The sequence below is a fragment of the Lepisma saccharinum genome, chromosome 6 (assembly GCF_977018435.1).
Source record: "Lepisma saccharinum chromosome 6, izLepSacc3.1, whole genome shotgun sequence".
NCBI classification, from domain to species: domain Eukaryota; kingdom Metazoa; phylum Arthropoda; class Insecta; order Zygentoma; family Lepismatidae; genus Lepisma; species Lepisma saccharinum.
In genome coordinates, this window is record NC_139234.1 from 11,980,890 (window position 1) to 12,002,292 (window position 21,403).

A 21,403-nucleotide genomic window follows, 5' to 3' on the forward strand; every position below is an offset into this window, starting at 1 on the left:
CTCTGTTTTTTATACTTCTAAACGTGCAGTTAACTTCTCGCTTTTTTCTATTATAATTGCTTAGATTTGTATCATCAGAGTTATTTAACCACCTAAGTCTCACCTGATTTCTTATTTCTATTAGATTATGACATTCATTATTAAATGATGGCTTACTTTTTCTTGGTTTATGGTATCCTATACTTTCTTTAGCTGCTGATTTTATTGCATTACATATGTGCTCCCAATTCATATTTACGTCTGTTTCATTTATATTTTCATCAATCTATTTGACAGTTTCATTTGGTAATCTTTCTTAATTCTTTCATCAGCAAATTTTTCTGTAGTGAATTTTATAACTTTTAGATTTTGTTGCTTATGATTTATCACTGCAAAATTGTAGTAAAATAACGCAAATCAATCCATCAACATGTGTTTCGTGTGACAAATAAAGGTAATACAAGAGAATATGAAGACCAAAGGAAAGATTTACTTAACTTGCTGAGCTTAGAATTCATAAGAATTTGCATGGTACTGCAATTGAGACAAGTGAGAAAAAATCATCGCAATCAAATAAAGGGAGACCCTAGCTGCAGAACCATGTTATCATAAATCTTATTACTTTGCCTATACCAAATTCAGACCAGATAAACCCGAAAATATTGGTGAATGTAGTGAAGGAAGAGTCCTCCTCTGTGGCTGTGTGGTCTAAGGTGCTGTGCTTTGGGCTCCGACTGCAGGACGACATGGGTTCGAGTCTGCCTGGATTCAGTCTCTGGGTTTTCGGCCTATGTATAGGACTGGTGGCAACCCACTATCTGAGGAAATTGGGGAGCTACGAGTGAGTAGCGTAACCCGGTCATAAAAATCTCCTACAACAGCTGGGGGTATGACGTTCTGACCCCACATCACACCATTACTGGTGGAAGAACTCCACACATCTAAGTAGAACTGTTCGACTGGCAGTCGGGAGATAGGCAAAGGCCTTTACGGGCTGTAGAGCAACGGGTTATTTAGTGAAGCAAGAAAATTGACTTGTAAAAAGGTATGGTATTTGATTTTATCCGAGAATTCTTTAATTCGAGGATTGAACCTCGAAGTTACTTCCTTTCAAAACAAATGTAAGTACTTACAGAATGATAATGAAGAAATAAAAGAGTCTGCCAAGAAAAGTATACCAAGAATTTGGTTCCTCCTTAATTTATTACAGTATTGACGGTAGGGTGGTAATATGACTTACGATTTGCCACTTGTAAAATATGTGAGGATGTAAATCATATTAGAAGCAGCTCTTGAAGTGGAAAATGTTAGCTGAGGGAGTGTTTGGTCAAGCCTTGGAGTTAGCTGCGGGGATGCTCCTATGGTTTGACATGGTGAGAATGAGGGAGCATGGAAGATGATTTGTCAAAATTTTGCTAGCTTTGGGGATAGCACTCCCAAGCAAACCCCCCCCCCCCCAAACTTCTAGAACTGATTAGAAGATCACATTTTGGCTAAGGTAGAGGGGAACCCTATTTATGAATCTGCTAAACATATAAAGAAAGATGTGAAAAGTGTGGAAAAAACCTAAGTCTGGCCTCCATCATCTCAAGAGGTTTACATGAATTACATAGTCATATTTCCTAGCAAGATTGCCTGGAACATTTTAGATAGGTGCAATTTTAAATCACCTAGGCTACAAATGTAACCACACTAAACTTTAAGAAATTATTACAGCGTTGTGTATGGAACAATTGCTCACAATTTGCAGGGTTGTTTGATTTGAGTTTCTGTTCTAAGTCTACTTTATGCACAGATAGGCTAATCCGAAGTGGACCTACAGTTGAAAGTAGAATCCGAACCACTACGTGCCTCCACAGGGTATTGCCTTGATTACAAGGCGATGACATTACCTTATGCCATCGGGGATGCTACCTTTGTATGGTTGCATGTTGATTGATTGATTTGCTTTATTTTACTTCGCCTTTTGTGCCACTTTTGGCTAATTTGCGAAGATGGGGAGGTATGATATGATGAAATTGATGAATGGACACAGAAACATCCATGCCCAGACCGAGATTCGAACCTGGGACCTCGGGCATCATAGTGCTATGTACTAAGTATGTTGTTGCATGTATGCATGTTGTGCTGAGTGACCCAATACAGCCTCGGTTTATACCATGCATAAGGGGAATTTAGACACGCATGGTGATTTTTGTGTATGTTGTAAGCAGCTTGATCCCGTATAATGTGATGGTTGCAAATAGCCTAAGTGTCGATGCATCCAAAATATTAATTTCAATCAATCAATATTATTCTTCCATTAACATCGGTAACATTTTGTTTAAATAAAATTCATGGCTAGTTAGTACTACAAAAACAACAACAACTGATGATGATGATGATGTTAATAATAAAAATTATTATTATTATTATTAATATTATTGCATGTATATAACATAACTGAAATATACTATTCAATAGTCAATACTAGTTACAATAGGTGTAATTAAATAGGACACATCCTGCGAGAAGGACTCGCTGCACACACTACATAATTCACTAGCTTTATATGAATTATAAGGTGAAAACCAACAAGTGTAATATGTGAAATTAAAGGTAAGCGTTTACACTACAATTTTTGATTGGAACATTTTCTTCTCAGATGCATAGATTATTGATAAATTAATGATAAACATAAAATGAATAGTAAAAGTACAATATTTCTTTACTACTCCTTGATTAACTACTTATGATATGATTTTATTTTCAAATGTCAACATCCGCCATCTTGGATTAGCCACCATTTCTATTAGCTACCACTTTGAGATGGCAATCATGGTTTTTTTTGGTATCCTTACACAGCCATATTACTGTGGCATAAAGGAAAATTAGTACCCCCAAATTATAAAGAACTCTTGGCTGTAATAAGACTAATAAATGTAAAGTCAAATTATGTTTTCCTGTTAATGATCTGTTGCACTGAGTACAAAGGAAAGGTCAAGTACAAGTGCCATCATGAATTCGTAAATAGGAAGTCAAATTACATTTTTGTGTAAATGCTTTGTTCCAGTCAGAACACACAAAAGGAAGAATACCATCATGAAATCGTAAATGCAGTCAAACTACATTTATTTGTGAATGTGATTTGTGATTTATTTTATTTTGTGTCTCTTGACTAATTTACGAAGATGGGGATGAGTGATGAAATTGATGAATGGACATTCACAAACAACCATGCCCGATCAGGATTTGAACCCGGGGTCCTTGATGTCGCAGCATGATGTGCTAACCACTCAGCCACAGGATCCGGGCTATATGTGAAAGATCTGCTGCACTGAGTACACACTAAAGGACAAGTACTGTCATGAATTCATAAATGCACAGTCAAACTACACTTCTGTGTGAATGACTGATTGATTTAGTTTATTTTACTTCGCGTTTTGTGCCTCTTGGCTAATTTGCGAAGATGGGGATGAGTGATGAAATGGACATTCACAAACAAATATACCCGACCAGGATTCGAACCCGGGACCCTTGGCGTTGCAGCCCGATGTGCTAACCACTCGGCCACAGGGTCGGGCTTCTGTGTGAATGATTTGTTGCACTGAGTACATAGAAAAGGTCGAGTACACGTGCCATCATGAATTCGTAAGTGAGAAGTTAAGCTACCTTTGTATGTGAATGCTTTGTTGTAGTGAGTATACACAAAAGGACGAATACCATCATGTAGGCATAAGTGAACAGTGAAGCTACCTCTGTGTGAGAATACTTTGTTGCAGTGAGTGCACACGAAAGGCTGAATACCATCATGTACGCATAAGTGACCAATTAAGTCACCTTTGCATGTGAATGCGTTGTTGCAGTGAGTTCACACACAAGGACGAACACCAACATGAATTCGTAAATGCTCAGTCAAAATATGTTTTTGTGTGAATGCTTTGTTGCAGTGAGTGCACACAAAAGGACGAATACCAACATGAATTCGTAAATGCTCAATCAAAATAGGTTTTTGTGTGAATGCTTTGTTGCAGTGAGTGCAAACGAAAGGACGAATACCATCATGAATTCGTAAATGGGAAGTCAAAGCACCTTTTCGTGTGAATGTTTTGTTGCAGTGAGTACACACAAAAGGACGAATACCATCATGAATTCGTAAATGCTCAGTCAAAATATGTTTTTGTGTGAATGCTTTGTTGCAGTGAGTGCACACAAAAGGACGAACACCATCATGAATTCGTAAATGCTTTGTCAAACTAGATTTTCGTGTGAATGCTTTGTTGCAGTGAGTACACACAAAAGGACGAATACTATCATGAATTCGTAAATGGGAAGTCAAATCAATTTTTCGTGTGAATGCTTTGTTGCAGTGAGTACACACAAAAGGACGAATACCATCATGAATTCGTAAATGGAAAGTCAAATCATTTTTTTGTGTGAATGCTTTGTTGCAGTGAGTGCAAACGAAAGGACGAATACCATCATGAATTCGTAAATGGGAAGTTAAAGCACCTTTTCGTGTGAATGTTTTGTTGCAGTAAGTACACACAAAAGGACGAATACCATCATGAATTCGTAAATGCTCAGTCAAAACATGTTTTTGTGTGAATGCTTTGTTGCAGTGAGTGCACACAAAAGGACGAATACCATCATGAATTCGTAAATGCTTTGTCAAACCACATTTTTGTGTGAATGCTTTGTTGCAGTGAGTACACACAAAAGGACGAATACTATCATGAATTCGTAAATGGGAAGTCAAATCAATTTTTTGTGTGAAAGCTTTGTTGCAGTGAGAACACACAAAAGGACGAACACCATCATGAATTCGTAAATGAGTCACCAAACTACCTTTCCTTGTGAATGCCTTGTTGCAGTGAGTACACGTGAAAGGCTGTCTACCATCATGAATTGATAAGTGAGAAATCAATAAACCTTTCTTTCTTGAAGTCTTCCTGCAATTAGAGGAAACAAGACTCTCATCACTGTTATTTCTCAAATGCCCCTTCCTTTTGCATGCTCTGCTACATTGATTACATTGGGGATTGAACAGTTCATTGCATGGTTTATTTTTGAAAGGATCAATATCCTCTTGAATTCTGAAATGTTTGATCAACAGAGATTTTTGGGGGAAGGATTTATTGTAACCGTTAGATTCAAATAAACAAAGATCTTCATGGTTTTGAAAATTGCTGTTCGGGTGTTTTATCTCCATGATGATTGATGCTGAATCATCATTGACTTTTTTCGAATGCGTAGAATTTTCTATACTTTCCTTTGAATCCATTACTTCATGTTCATTTACTTCCACAGCTCCAGGATAGGCATCTACGTCTCCCTCTAGACTCCTCAAATCACCAAGATCTACTATAAGCTCCTTCTTGTCAAAGTTGCTGGAATGTGAAAAATAAATTAGCAATTTTCTTAATATTACTGACTTTATAATGTACACTGAATTACATTTTTAAGAATTGTCTCACATTAAAATTAAATCTTAGTCCGAATATTTATGTGTATAAAATAAAAGGGAAAACTTATATGTGGAATGCAAGAAATAGTTAGTGCCAAAAATTATTTCTTCGTGCCAACAAAAATCGTAAGGTGTGTTATTTTCAAATTATTTATTTGCAAAAAGAAATATAAAAGTAATATCATCCGAAATGATCATGAAATGTGCATTTTCCCACAAAACATGCTAGAAAAATGCACCTCACACCTTTCAAAAACATGAAATATGACCATTAAGCAGCGTATTTTTTCCCATTTTGTGTTTCCGTCAAAAACGAAGTATGCATGCCTCTCATAACATATGAATTGGTTCTAATGTCTGTATTAATGCAATTTATGAAGGACAATTGAAGGGGGAAAAATGATTTTACCTAAAATTCTTGCAATCGACTGAATACCATTCAACTTCTGCTGAGTATTGCATTAACAATAAAAAACTGTTCAGAAGAAGAATTCCTCAAAGCAAGCCTCATGTTAAATTTTGCATTGTTCCATTAACTTTGTGATTATCAATAGTCTATATTCAGCTCACTAACAACAAAAAAATACTGTAAAAAAAGAGTGGAGGGAGAAAGTGGAATATGAACACATGCCCTTTCATTATTGGCGAAAAACAAGAGATAAGGATACCAGCATCTTACTAATTGCTCCGTAATGTCTCACAGGCCAGAAACCTTTAAAAACATGTCACTGTTTGTGAGAACATCCAGCTGCCATGTCTTCCGAACACTATTCAATATGGATTGTAGAAAAAATGAATTATTGACAGCTGTTCAATATTTTGCAGGTTACTGCAAATCAAATGGAACCTAAACTTCAAAGAAACATAACTCTTTCTGCTGAAATTGACAGTGATTTTCTTCAGGGGAAGCAGAACCCAATTCAGGGTTTCAAGCATTACATATATTTTTCAATTTCAAATCTAGTAGGCAAAATAGTAAAAATTCTCCAATAGTCGGTTCATCCAATGTTCAATAAATTTAAATGAAACGTTGCTATCTCCCTTTGGGGGTTCAAATCCCTACCACAGCTATATATCTCTAGGGTAATGGGTTCTTTTTATAATTGTGAATCAAAACAAGCAAAGATCTTCCAAAGGAGATTAAAGGTCATAATACATTATGGTAACTTTCTTTACAATACATGTCAATATCATTTTCATTTCGGACACAGGAATATCTATAGCTTTCTTATTCAATCTAAGTATTCTTGATATTCTCTACATATTCACTTCTCTATAGCATTAGTCTTTTTTTCACTATTATAAGTAGTTCACTTCTATAATTCTGACTTCCTTCTCTGGTTGGGACGGACTTCCTTCCTTCTCTGGCTGAAAGGGACTTCCTTCAATGGCCCATACTGCCTTCCTTCTTTGGCTTGGTTGTGAAGCACACACACAAGGATCTTTCGGATCACTTATTCTTCTGCCGCAACATAGATCCAAAGGTTTCAATATATATTGTCTTCTTTCCTTGGCCCTTTCTAATGTAATATCTTGAGCAAGTCCTAATGGGTCTTTTGAGGAAATAGGAGTTGTTAGTTCCATTTTCGAATCTTCTCCTCGTTATACAGTCCTTAACCACTTTGCCAGCTCTTTCCCCTCTGACTTTTGGCATTTAGCTAAACTAAAACTTCCCCACCCTTGGGGCCGTGTCTTGAACGCACTGCCAACTACACCTTTTAACAACAACAGTGTGTGAACTCAGTGCCATGACTGGAACGCGCTAGCAGATTTGGTGCTGCGATTGTGATGTGCAACCTAAAGTGCTTTGGTGCTGCAATTGGAACGCATATCAAAACTTACACTCTGGCTTCGTATATGCCGTAAGGAAAGACACAAATTTCTCTCAGTCTTTCAGCTTCTTACAATTTAATATACTTTAACCTCAAGAAACTTTTAACTTCAATGGTAATATTCACATATATCTCTATCATTCCATTCATTCCTTTCTTTTTCATGTCAACAATCAATATTAGATATCAGGTTCTTCTAGCTTCACACTTTTATAAACAATATAAAAAAGGTAAAGTGTTCCCCTGTGCATAGCACCACGCCATGAAGGCGTATAGGGGGTGTGGGGGTAACGCCCCACACTTTCTTGATCCGGTCGTGAGTGGGGGTGATGTGATCAGCATCACGCCCCTGACCGCCTTTACCCCCCAGGGTTTCCCCCAGGTACCCATGTTATTCGACGCTGGGTAGGCGCCGGGGCCGCTTCCACCGTTAGAAAAGTTCCCGGATTTGAACCGGCCGGGGATCGAACCCGGGACCTTGAGCATGGTAGTCAGATGCGTTACCGACTGAGCCACCGCGGCCACATTTATAAACAATATGTTTAATTTTATATGTTCTACCTAGTGCTGTGATCTATGTTTAATGTCCGTAACTATTTACATGTATTAGGCCTATTGGGTACGTAAGAACATCACATCAACTTAACACTGTATTACTCCAACCTCCGTTAAGGTTAACAGATCTCTACTGTCAGCCTTATATCTAAAGGCACTCCTTGACTTGATTAAAATACTTAAGAGTGTGCTATGTTGTGTTGGAATTAAGATGGCGGAATTTCATATATCAGCTGTTGTGTTGAAAGGTTATCCCAAACCGATTTGAACACATAATTTGCATACCATCGCAAAATGTGCACAAGTTCGATTTACTTCTAAAGCAAAAATATCTTTCCTATTTCGTATTTCATATTATAAATTCTTGCTGAAGTTAAATTTCATGCAAATCATATGTTAAGTTAAATGAGAAATCTATAACAATGTACTTTTTAAATTGATTGATTGATTGAATTGGTTTACTTGACATCGCTTTTGTGCCACTTTTGGCTAATTTGCGAAGATGGGGATGAGTGATGAAATTGATTGATGGATGGACACTCACAAACATCCATGCCAAGGCCAGGATTCGAACCTGGGACCTTACGCAGGCCGGCTGTACTTTTTAAAATTTTGTCAATAATGGCATCATGAATACATATATATTATTCAAATTTTATTTATTTTGCCTGCAGGTCAAAACTATATGCTCATATTACATGAACACGTACCTCGATTTCTTTTGAAAAAAAGAGCACATTAGGCTACCACATTCAATGCACTTAACCACAAACACAAAATATCACACAACTCTTTTAAAAAACATAACCTCCACATGTATACTTATTCACCAAAATATTAATTGTCATTGTCCACATTGATTTCCAGTGCATTATATGTATGCCTCTTTATGACTTCCATTCCAATTACATGCTTACTTTTTTTTTAACTGAAAATATTGATTTAAATAAAATGAAGCAACTGATATAGAAACAGATAATGCATGTATTGTACTCACATTTAATGTAAAAGCAATCAGTGACATTAGACAATATAGCCCACAATCTTTAAAAGTAGTAGGGAATTACTCTTACTAACTTTTAAAATCATAACACTGGTCAACAAGATTTTGCTTATCATTGTTTTGTGATAAATTCTTATCGATTTTGACCCACTAAACACGAATCCCGCAACGATTTTGTCGAAATATCAACATTTTGAAAGATATTAGCATGTTTTGTTCTCTCGCACTGCTGTCTTAGCTACAGCAATATGGGCATATTTACTCTTACAGTCGCTAGATGGAAGCACAGTTGCTGTTGATTTTAACTCGTGTAAAGGTTCGAAACCAACCTCTCGAGCACCTGTTCCTGACAGTGAAGATCTTCCCATACCATCGCCTCCAATCGAAACCACGTTTGCGGAAGAAGATAGTGATTTGGACAGTTCTGGTGACTATGTTACTGATGATGAGGATAGCAAGAAACCTCATTTACTGAACCAGAAAGAGCTAGATGACCTTATTCGAGACCTGAATTTACCAAAAAATAAGTCTGAACTTTTAGCTTCACGGCTGGAGGAATGGAACTTGCTACTTCCTTCCTGTAGAATAACAAAATTCAGAAAGAGACACCAGCTGTTTTCGTGTTGTTTTTTTTTTTGTTGTTTTTTTTTCTGTGGAAGAGTCGTTGTGCTACTGTTCTGATATAAGTGGTCTCTTTAGTGCAATTGGCTTTCAGTACGAACCAATTCCAGTCGCGTACTCCATCCACTTGAAGGAAAGATACTCAAGTGTGAAGTTGATGTTGGAGAAAATCCAATATGATTAACACCAGTGGGACATAGCCTATGTGGTGATTTCAAAATAATTGGTTTTCTTCTTGGGTTACAAAGTGGGTATACAAAGTATTCTTGTTTTCTCTGTCTCTGGGACAGTACGAGCAATCTGTGGGGCCTGAAAGAACAGAGCTAATTCCAGGAAAACACAATGTGATCAGCGCAGCTTAAGTGCCCAGAGAGAAGATTCTCCTACCAACGCTGCACATTAAACGGAGGTTGGCAAAACAATTTGTGACAGCATTGGATAGTGAGTCAGCTGCTCTACAGTCCATAAAAAAATTCCTAATCTGTCAGAGGCAAAAATTGTGGGTGGCATTTTTACAGGACCACAATAAAGCTAAATAGTAATGAACTTAAACAAAATATGAGAGAAATGCTTGGAAGGCCTTTGGTGAAGGGATTTCTTGTCCACAACAGAAGTGAAGCTCTTGACGATCAAGTTAAGAGCACTAAGCTGTAGAATGTCTGTAAAATTACACATGCTTCATTTGCATCTTGATTTTTTTTGGCAGAATTTGGGAGAGATAAGCGAAGAACACTTTCAAAAGGACATTCAATTCATGAAAGGGAGATACCAGGGAAGATGGGACTGTTCCATGATGGGTGATTACTAGAGACCGGATGTTTAGGCACTAAAAACATATAAAATAGGCAGGCAAATAAGCACTTATAATTTTCAAAATAGGCAGTAAAATAGGCATTAAAATACAAATAGGCAATAAAAAGGCAATGAAATTTAACTCAAAGTAATGAAGATAGACATACAGAAAGAAATAGGTGTTTAAAAAATATAGAAACATACCTGTACATTCTTTAAAATTGCTTAAAATAAACCAGGAGCTCATCATTAGAGATAGCAGTCCAATATTGTACTTAATAAATCACTGCAAACAGGAATCACGTCAGCCCAAAATTTTCCATTGTATAATGGCTACACACAATAGTCTGACAAAAGAAATTGTTGGCTACTTCCAACCAGTACGCAAATTATTTAAATATACACTTTATCACTGCACACAGGTTTATTTCAGTTTAAAAATTTACAATATATATTCCACACAGCAGTTCGAACTAAGAAACTGTTTAAATGCATTTCAAGTTTGAACTGTACGGTTTGGCAGTCTCTGAATAAGAAGCACTAATTGTGGTTGCACATCACAACAAGGTATTTCTTCAGGTGATCAACCGACAAGTTATGTCTGCGATTGGACAACACATTTTTTAGAATTGAAAAAGATCTTTCAACCTCCACAGATGTTACCGGAGCATACTTAAAGTACGCCAGAACATGTGGATCTAACTCAGTTCGTATATTTTCACCTTTCGGAACTTGTTGAATTGCCCTTAATTTGTCCTTATTAGCTGCAATAACTCGCTAACTGTTATTTTCAAATTTCTTGAAGCATCGGAAACTAATCCTGGGAACAGGAAATTGTATGCACAGAGTTCAGTCATGTCCCAATTTTAAAGAAAATGCCTAAAATAGGCAATATCTGGCATTTATGAAATAATATAGGCAATATCGTATGAAATAGGCAAAATTAAATTGCCTTTAAACAAAGCTAATCCCTCCCCCCTGGCCTTCGCAACATTAGTTTTCATCATATCTCTAACAGGAAAGATTAGGCATTTTGCCTAACATCCGGTCTCTAGTGATTACATTTGGGGATTAGCTCATGACGAAGGGGAAGGGACTGTTTCCCAATAAAAGACAACAAACAACAAATGTTCACTCTTGAGCATGTTGTCACATAAGATGAACTACATAAATTAAGGGACTGATGTGTAATATTATTGTATTCATTTCATTGTATTGCTTTAGCTATTTTTCATTGTTATACTGTTCATTTTATATGTAATTTACTGTGTACTGACTGCACTGTGTTTGTAATTTTATATTTTTCTATATAATACATATAACATATAGGATACACGTTGCACTTTGAATATGAAATAATAAACGACCCATATTATCCGAAAAACTATCATTACAGCAAAACCAATGTCATATTCGTGTTCAGAGGGTCCAAATTATGAAAATAAGACTGAAAAATATACATAAGCAGAAAGTTCATGAAAATTTGTGAACCAGTGTAATTCACCTAATCCAATTAACATAACAGAAAAGAAAAGAATATAATTTTGCAGTGGAGAAAATGCTCTACACAAACTTTCATCATTCGACATTCTGAATCACAGTGTGTGTATCCACGAACGGCAAGTGACAGCAGTAGAAACCTAAAATAAATGCTGAAAGCACCAAACTTGACCTCCCTAACCTACTCAAGTATGCACTTAATAGAAGAAAGAGAGAAAACCTGCCTAACCTATTTATTCAGTTATAATTTCACCACATACTATTTACTATTTAGTTATACTTAAGTACTGTACAATAACATATAGTATTTAATATAATGTGAGCCTTAATAACAAGAAAAAAAAGCAATTAGTATGCAGCCTACTGATTAATAATGGTGCAAATGGAAATCCAATCATATTCGGAACAAACTGGAAGAGGACAATAAAACTGAAAAAAAAAAATCAATAATAAACCGTTCCATGTACATTTTCTGAATGACTACCATCTAATCACAAAATGAATAATCAAACATAATGTAAAGTGCCATAGTATACATGTATGTTTCATTAAGAAAAAGTTTCAGGTATGTAGTTTCGTGCATGGACATTGAAGTGTACATATTTGCTTACAAAACACACTACCAACCAACTGGAAATTATTCCTTGTCCACACACATACTTGATTGAAATTAAAATTGAAATTTTGGGTGCATTAGCTCTTACGCTATTTTGCACCCATCACATTATACGGGGTCCAGCCCCTATACTATAACAAATAACAGTACTGTTTTGTTGCATAACCAAAAACTTAAAATATTCTGACAAAGGTTAAAACTGAGACTCTAAAGGAGCACTCAGCACAGATAAGGACAAAAAACACGACAACACACAGAATTATACTGACCATAGAGCCAGTTGCCAGAGCCTCGTTAGTCTGCAAAAAAAAAAGAAAAAAAAAAGCAGTCCAGGGTGTACTGTGTGTTAAGTGAGGTTGACATTTGGGTGTACTATGTGGAAGGTCACCCCTTATGCACATACTGTCTAACAGTATACTTGTCCTTTTTTTGACCAGTTATGATAATCAAATACAAGATAAAATATAACATAAAATATCATGTTGCATTTATTAAAATTTATTTCTTAAAAACACATATTTGTTTGCTCAAAATACACAACCATTCAGAAATTGTCCCTTGTACACATGAAAGGTAAGGATACTGGTAAACATTATACGTGCCTTCTGTTCTACCAGTTATTATTTGGAAATAGCAGGTTACTTCTTTGTTTGCAATGTCACATTTGTTAATCAACGGTTCTATGTACAAGGTACATTTTGGGAATTCCCATCATTTCAGAAGAAAAGGAACAATGAAATGAAATGTAAAGTACCATAGCATGCCCACATGTTTCATTAAAAAAAAAAACAACTCGAAAAAAGGGTAAAAAAGGTAAAGTGCTCCCCTGTGCTTAGCACCATGCCATGAAGGCATATAAGAGGTGTGGGGGTAACGCCATACTCGAGGCTGTATATATATATATATATTCAGATATGTACACTACCAACAAAAAGTTTAAGACCATCATGAAAAACGGCAAAAAAACCAGTATGGAGTGTTGTATGGAACCAACGGTTCCTGTCTAAGAAAGATGTGATGATGACACACATGGAAAATGCAATGTAGTCTAGGTTGAACCTCGCAAGATGCGAAACCAATTTTTTACCAAATGTGTAGCATGTGGTTGGCAAAATGGAAAGTGACAAAAACGTTGCTGAAGCTATCAACATTGCAGCTGTGTGCGTGAAACCGGTCAGTACGGTAGCCAGCCTTATGCCCATTCTTATCAGTGGCTCAGGGTCAGTTGCTGTTCATGCAGGCGACATTGCGAGCTCATTATTGTGTGTGAGGTGTGCACAGTAAAAGGAGCTGTGTGAAATGGCCCGTCATTGTCGGGTACATGCGATTTCGGTTGAAAAGCATGCTGTGATATGTGCACTGAAAAATGAAGGTTATTCGGAAAGCGAAATAGCAAGAAAACTGAATATTTCCAAGACTGGTGTTCATTGTGCATTGGACAGATATCGTAAAACCAACAGTCATGGTGACCGTGCACATAGTGGAAGAGCTCGTGTAACGTCTGCAGCTGACGATAGATATATTACAGTAACTAGCAAAGGGAACAGGCACCTAACAGCACCAGTCATCGCTGCTTCCCTGATTAACAGCACAGTGACGCCTGTGTCTGTGTCAATGGTGTAGAATAGGTTGCGTGAAGAAGGGCTACATGGCAGAGGAGCTGCTACAAAGCCATTGTTACGACATGTGAACAAGACGAAACGATTGGCCTGGGCTAAAATGCACCAAGGTTGGACTGTGGATAACTGGAAACGGGTACTCTGGACCGACGAATCCAAATATGAATTATATGCCAACAATAGGCGAACCTTTGTGTGTCGAAAGGCCGGCGCAAGAATGAAAGAAGAGTGTCTTGTTCCCACAGTGAAACATGGGGGTGGAAGTGTAATGGTGTGGGGATGTTTTGCCGGAAACCAGATGGAGACTTTCATAAAATTCAGGGAACATTGGTAAAAGAAGGATATCATCAGATATTGGTGCACCATGCCATCCCCTGTGGTCGTCGTCCTGTTGGTAATGGGTTTATTTTTCAACAAGATAATGATCCCAAACATACATCCAAATTGTGCACGCGGTATTTGGAACGCAAGGCAACAGAAGGGGCATTAGTTCTCATGATGTGGACACCACAGGCTGCTGATCTTTTACCAATTGAACTGCTATGGGACCAAATCGATAGGGACATCAGGAAGAAGTTGCCCAGCAACACTCAAGAGCTATGGGAATTCATCAACGATGCCTGGCGTAACATTCAACCATCCTATCTGGACAAACTATTGGAGCGCATGCCACGTGTTTGCGCTGCTGTCATTAAGGCCCATGGCAGACATATTGATGAAAGCAAAATATGAGGTGACATTATTATGTATAGTGGATGTACCTATGTTTGTACATTGCCAAGCAGATTCTTACATCTGTTTCTTGTACATTAATTACAAAATACATTCATTTCTACTAATTTTTGGCACTTTTTCCTGGTGGTCTTAAACTTTTTGTCGGTAGTGTAGTTTTTCATTGCTTTTTTTTATTTTGATTTAGTTTATTTTACTTCGCGTTTTGTGCCTCTTGGCTAATTTGCGAAAATGGGGATGAGTGATGAAATTGATGAATGGACATTCACAAACAACCAAGCCCGACAGGGATTCGAACCCGGGACCCTTGGCATCGCAGCGCGATGTGCTAACCACTCGGCCACAGGGTCGGGCCTAGTAGTTTTTCATTGCCATGGTACAGCAAGTTAAGTTATGCATGGTGTACATTTCTTGTAATGTTCTCTTTTGTTGAGGGAATTTATTATAGCTAACACAAGTTCATTTCCACCTTTATTTGGAATGCCATTTCAATATAATTTATTTTGCAAGATTCAAAAGCACTACCCTACCCAACCACAGAACTTATTTATATAGCTGTTGTATCACAATCGGCATGCATTTCAATCTAACTTACGAAATTACACTGTAACTGTTAATACATAACATTTTTAATATGTAAATGTAAATACCCAACTAACATTCATTTAATAAACATATGTTTATATTTTAGACATTGCTTTATTTATTGTTCCTGGGATTTCGTACAAAGTGCAAACCAGAACAAACGTTTTGCAAGGAAGTTTCGGAAGAACGCACTTTGGCACAGTATACTGTTCAGTGCTCATTAGCTATGTCACAACCAATCAAAATGTTGCATTTCTCGTGCCACGGTATGAGAATAGCAGGGAATTAAAGCAAAATGCCTCTAACATGTCATTAGTCAACAGGTCTATAAAATCGCTTGGACGAACTGGCCACAAGATTCTTAAATCAATCTAGTATTTCTGTTTGACTGTGTATTATGTTAACACTGTATAGTTTCTATGTTCATGGAATGTGCAAAATTGGAAACCTTTCACCACAGCATTTTTCACGGTGTCTCAAGTTACTTACTTTCAGCCGGCACTGAACTGCAATATTTCAAAGTATCCAAATTCTGGAGCTTCAAAATTTTCTGGGCAGTCAACTAAGAAGTTGTGAAATGTATGTTCATTCTATGTGTTCACACCTATAGTTTTTTGTCACCCTTGTACTGCATTTTTAACAATGTGATTTGAATGTGTTATTAAGTTTAAAGGAGAGAAAGTTATTCCCATGTACGAGTGCAATGTTCCCAACAAGACCATAGGCATAGTTAGGTAGGGGCTAGGGGGCTAAGCCCCCCCCAGAACCATACATTAGCCCCTTCAAAAGCACTTGACATGTGCATAAAATAATTAAGGAAACAGAAACTGCACACAAAAATTAGATAATTCTCATGAAACTTTCATGTGCTACTCTTGTGGTGTGGCAGTCACACATAAGGAAAGAATTTCAAATTATGTCCTGATGTAGAATACAATGAAAGGTGAAGTGCAGGTGCCTTTTTACGGTAACAATATGTTTTGAACAAGATCGCGATCCTGTAGAAGTGATTCAATCGCACATAATTGCTCTATTAAATAGTGATCACTACAGTTCATTGGCGAAATCAGTCTTTTGTGTACGTTGCACCATGCATGGGGTTTAATTGGATTTTTCATTGTATGAACGCTGTGCAGTTTAAAGTTGTGTTCAACTCTCCTGGTAACGGGTGCATTTGTTGACCACTTGTAGGGACGCAGGGAATGCCAGGTATCTCTTGGAAGTCTCACAATAGGTTCATAAGAAGAAACTTATTTGTTGTTTCAAGTAACCCACAGGAAGATTATCGTGAAAGGATATGTGCTTATGCTGGTTATATAACAGCGAGAAGTCTTAATCATATTTTGAAATTGGAAATTATCGGAAAATCATTCTTTGATGTTATGCTCATACTGTTTGTGAAATTAAGGTACATGTGATAGAATGATCTTTCATTTTAATTGAGAGTTCATTAATAGTAAAAATCAGGCATCGAGCAAACATGCTTACACTATTGAATTTCAGAAAGAAAATTAAAGAATGCATAGGCAAAGTGATCATATAAAACCTGCTTCGAATGTCATGATTGGTGTTCTTCTTGAAGTCACCTGGCCAGGATTATATATTAGTATTGTTTGGTCGATACTTTTAATTTGAAAGTCTAGTTTTCAGGATAATTAAATAATATTTCACCTATAAATAGCAACTTTCTATATGCTTCATGCCATCATTTATTACTGTGTGTTCTTTTTTATATTTTGTTTCATTCAGCCCTTATTTTCAGGCACAACTGGTAATTCTTCTAATAAAGGAATGAATTTATCCTTAAGCCTACATAGAGAGCAAGAATAATGCACTTTTTGCGATAATTGAGATTCTAAATTTTGTAATAATCCGTAATTCTTAGTTTCTTTCATTCACTCATTCAATAGATAAATTTTTAAAATCCGAAAGCGTCATAATACTTATAGTGTTCCAGTTTAGTGCATTTAATTTTTGAGTACCATGTGTATCTACATATAAAGATACACATAATTTTGTTAAGCATTTCTTTTAGATACGTCGCTGATCATTAAACGTTGGCAAAATTTATATGTTGCTGTTCATTCTCATTTGATTTCTGATTTGCCAATAGGTGGTACTAGACTATAATCTGAATCAGCGAAACTTAGAATGGTATTGATTTATGTTAGATTAGATATTAATCAATTAACATCTAATTATAAGCATGCATAGTAGTAGGTGTTTAAGGCTGGTTGAGCGCCTGGAAATGATGCACCTGGCAGAAAGTGATGCACATGCAGCATTGCCAACTCACCCCATGAAAATTTCACTATACAATTTTTCACAAGCTAACCTAACTTACAACTAGTGAGTTGGCAACATTGATTGGAAGTGTACATGCATGCGGCAATGCACAGCATGCTGTAATATTCTATGCTGTATATTCTAGCTTCTTGCAGTCTCATACACTGTGTGTATTCTAGCTTTCTTGTAATCTTCTATCCTGTAGTTTCGCAAGGGGAATCCTGGTGGTGTCGACCAGATGACATAACGAGCGTACTCCCCCAAGATTCTGGATGCCAATTTTTGATAAACGTGAAGGTGGACAACATGCACAATTATAGCTGGCAACAATGCTCAAGCTGCTTTCTCTGTCATCAATTTCCTTGTATTATGTGAGTGGCTGTTGCTGCTACCAGTTTCTAGGACCTTCTAGAAATGTTTACCATCACATAATTCGCTAGGTGTCCTCACAACATTGAGGATTTGTGCTGAAAAAATAGATTAATGTGCACTGAGTGGAATTTGAACCCAAGACCACCAGATCAATCCGTAACATGCGACTAAGGCAACACACCTATGCTCCACACAAACATATTATGTATGGGTATGAAACCAAAATGCAATATATACTGATTTTGGAATTCTAATTTATTAAAATTTTACTTCTATACAGACCCCATATGTTACCTGTATTTATTCTACTGTTGGGACAAAACATAACGGTATTTGTAGTGACCGTGACCTTGTTCAATTTTCCGGTCTTGTAACCTTCACAATAATAAATTGTTGTTTCCTGTTTTATTCTTCTCCCTCATGCAACATTAGCTTTACTCTTTGAAAAGCGAATGTTGCATGCATGCTTAGTGTTTGACTTCTTTATTTCTAGTTCGACACGAGATACATACAATTTTAATTTTTGAAGTACAGTTAATGTTTCTGATTAATTTTACTGTCCAAAAATGGACAAATTAACTAAAACTAATTTTGTGTGGAAAACCTGTTGCTGATATAACAAATTATGTATATATTAAATATATAATTATTTATAACTTATGACAAATTTGATACTACCAATGGGTGGCAAGGGGACACAGTGTGAATTGCCATGGTAGGGGGATGATGTCGTCAGTGCCATCTAGGAACAAACAAATGTACTTGCAGAGTGTGGGGTACTCGGACAAGGTCAAACTTTTTTCAATACTCAAAGATTTTAAACGTCTTCGGGTAGCAATATGATTAGCTGAAGACATATCATAGAGCGCTCTTGAGTTGACGTAGCTAATTGCTAGACGTCCCATATTGTTAAAATATCTTCTATTTGCATATTTCTCATGCCACCATTATGTTATTGATTAGTTTCTTTGAAAAAAATGCCAATTAACTTATGATATTTGAGCACAAATGTGTAAGAGACTAATTGGTGCATATGGTGATATGGGAGTATGTAAACAGTATATTCGATTCAGATAGATGGATCGAATTGATACTGGGATACTTTGCATTTTTTCATAATAACAAATTAATTTTAGGTTTTAAAAAATACTGCACACACACACTAACAGCTTTCCAGATGCGAAAGTTCACATATATATAAACCAAGTTTACGTGTATTAGAAATTCTTGCCCCAAAAAACACACAAAAACAGTGGTACGGACCCTGCTATACCTGCCGCAAAATTAGTTTGCTATTTTGTTTGCTATTGAGAGCTGAAGGAACACGCGTCACAGTGTTGCCATATCATGCAGTACGGTACGGTATGCAGTGCAGCCGTCTGACGCTGTGTCGAGGAAAACGTGTTATGAAAAGGAACAACAATGATGAAATGTGTTATTATTTTCTTTCTTCATTTCCATTTCCCTTACAACATGAACGAATTAACGAAACGAGCATTGTTTACAGGTTACCTTTTCAATCCATTCTGAAAATACTGAATATACACATGCAATAACCATTTCTTTCCGAAGTCTTTCAATTATACTGCAACTGAAGTGCACAAAAGTCCAGTTAGTGGGGTGTCTGACTTTCACGCGGGAGACCCACGGTGGTTTGTGGAACTTTTTCAAATATCCCGAGCGGCTCCGGGGTCGACTCAGTCCAAGTGAGTACCTGGGGCAAACATGGGGTAAAGGCGGTTGGTGAACCACATCATCTCATCACCTCCATAATATGGCCTAGGTGGAGGTCGAGAATGTGTGAAGCTCTACCTCCACATCTCCATATGCCTCCATACTTTACTTTATTTTGCATCCATTAAGTTTTTTTGTATGAGAATCCCAGAGAATTTATGACTGTCCTTAAAGATGTTTCCCCACCTTGAAAAAGTCCTGAATCTTTCAACAAAATGCACAGTTCTTTCCTTCTATAATAAGAGTAACATGGCGACGAATAGCGTCTTGCTGAAAGGTATCTAAATTTGTCACGCGTTTACTGATATTCCTTTTCTATCCTGGGGTTTCCATTTTAAAAGCCTCACATTTAATTATTTAATTCTAGCACATTATATTTTTCTTTTCCTACGGTTCCGGCAGCAGCAGCAGTCCTGTCCAGAACTTTATTTACAGAAATGATTGGAACCCCATTGTTTTTCTCTTGCTCAAATTATTTGCGCTCAGAACAAACCATCACCCGCGTTTGGCCTTTGAGAGGAATTCCATTTTCTTTTAGTCCATCGCCTCTTTGGTACATTGTCATCTCAAGTATTGTCTCCTGTGCTTGACATTCTTCACACAAGCACACAATACATTCAAGCAGAACACAGAAAATTATGTACAAAAAAATAACACACTAAAACAACACCCTATATACAACAAAGAATACTCTAAATTCAGTAAACACTAAACAAACGGACCAGTTAAAATATCACAGCAACGTAACGCAACAAACAAACACGTCCTCTCCCAAAAACATGAAAACTGATCGCAGGAAGAATCACCCGATAAGCGGCAACACCGAGATAAACGTTTTCTGTTGCTAGGTAACCAGGGCTTGGGTGAAGCACTGGGAAGATTTTGATTGGCTCGCATGCCAGCAAACCACCCTCCCGCAATGACGTAGACCCGCTTTCTCCACGTGCTTCACAAGCGTCAAGACCAAACTAATTTTGCGTCAGGTATAGCTCTAGTGTATACTGGAAGGCAAGTGGTCTGCTTGGCACCTGACACATTTCTGACGCTTTGTGAACTTATATATATAAATAGGGGATTTCAACATATTAGCTATTTGTCGCATGAGGTTTTACCGACCTGCCAGCTGTAGTATATATTGAAGTGCAATTGGCCAGCTTGGTGCCTGGAGATTTCTGACACCCCTTGAACATACATATATAAATAGGGGGTTTAGCATATTAGCCATTTGTTGAATGACATCTTACTGTCCTGCTAGGTGTGTAGTGTATAGGGAGGGCAAGAGGACTGCTTGGTTCCTGGTGTATTTCTGATACTATGTAAACATACATACGTATATACATAACAAGGGTTTTAGCATATTAGCTATTTGTCGCATGAGGTTTTACGAACCTGCCAGTGTATAACAGAGTACAAGCTGCCTGCTTGGTACCTGGCAACTTCTGACGCTCTGTGAACATACATATATAAATAGGGGGCTTCAACATATTAGCTATTTGTCGCATGCGGTTTTACTGACCTGCCAGCTGTAGTGTATAACAGAGTACAAGCAGCCTGCTTGGTACCTGGCAACTTCTGATGCTCTGTGAACATACATATATAAATAGGGGGCTTCAACATATTAGCTATTTGTCGCATGAGGTTTTACTGGCCTGCCAGCTGTAGTGTATAACAGAGTACAAGCTGCCTGCTTGGTACCTGGCAACTTCTGACGCTCTGTGAACATACATATAT

The 21,403-nt window shown here is 37.2% G+C and overlaps 1 protein-coding gene across 3 annotated transcripts in view; it reads right to left on the minus strand.

Moving 5' to 3' along the window:
* Positions 1–2,453: 2,453 nt before the first annotated feature.
* Positions 2,454–21,403, minus strand: part of LOC145989240 (uncharacterized) — a 37,044-nt gene continuing 18,094 nt past the window's right edge. For 2 of the 3 annotated variants that reach the window (XM_083124553.1, XM_083124554.1), the window contains exon 4: positions 2,454–5,348. In XM_083124553.1, the coding sequence (XP_082980679.1) occupies positions 3,830–5,348 (1,519 nt within the window). In that variant the 3' untranslated portion in view covers positions 2,454–3,829. Of the gene's footprint in view, positions 5,349–17,967; positions 18,034–21,403 lie in introns of those variants that run through there. The other variant, XM_083124555.1, reaches the window with a different exon arrangement.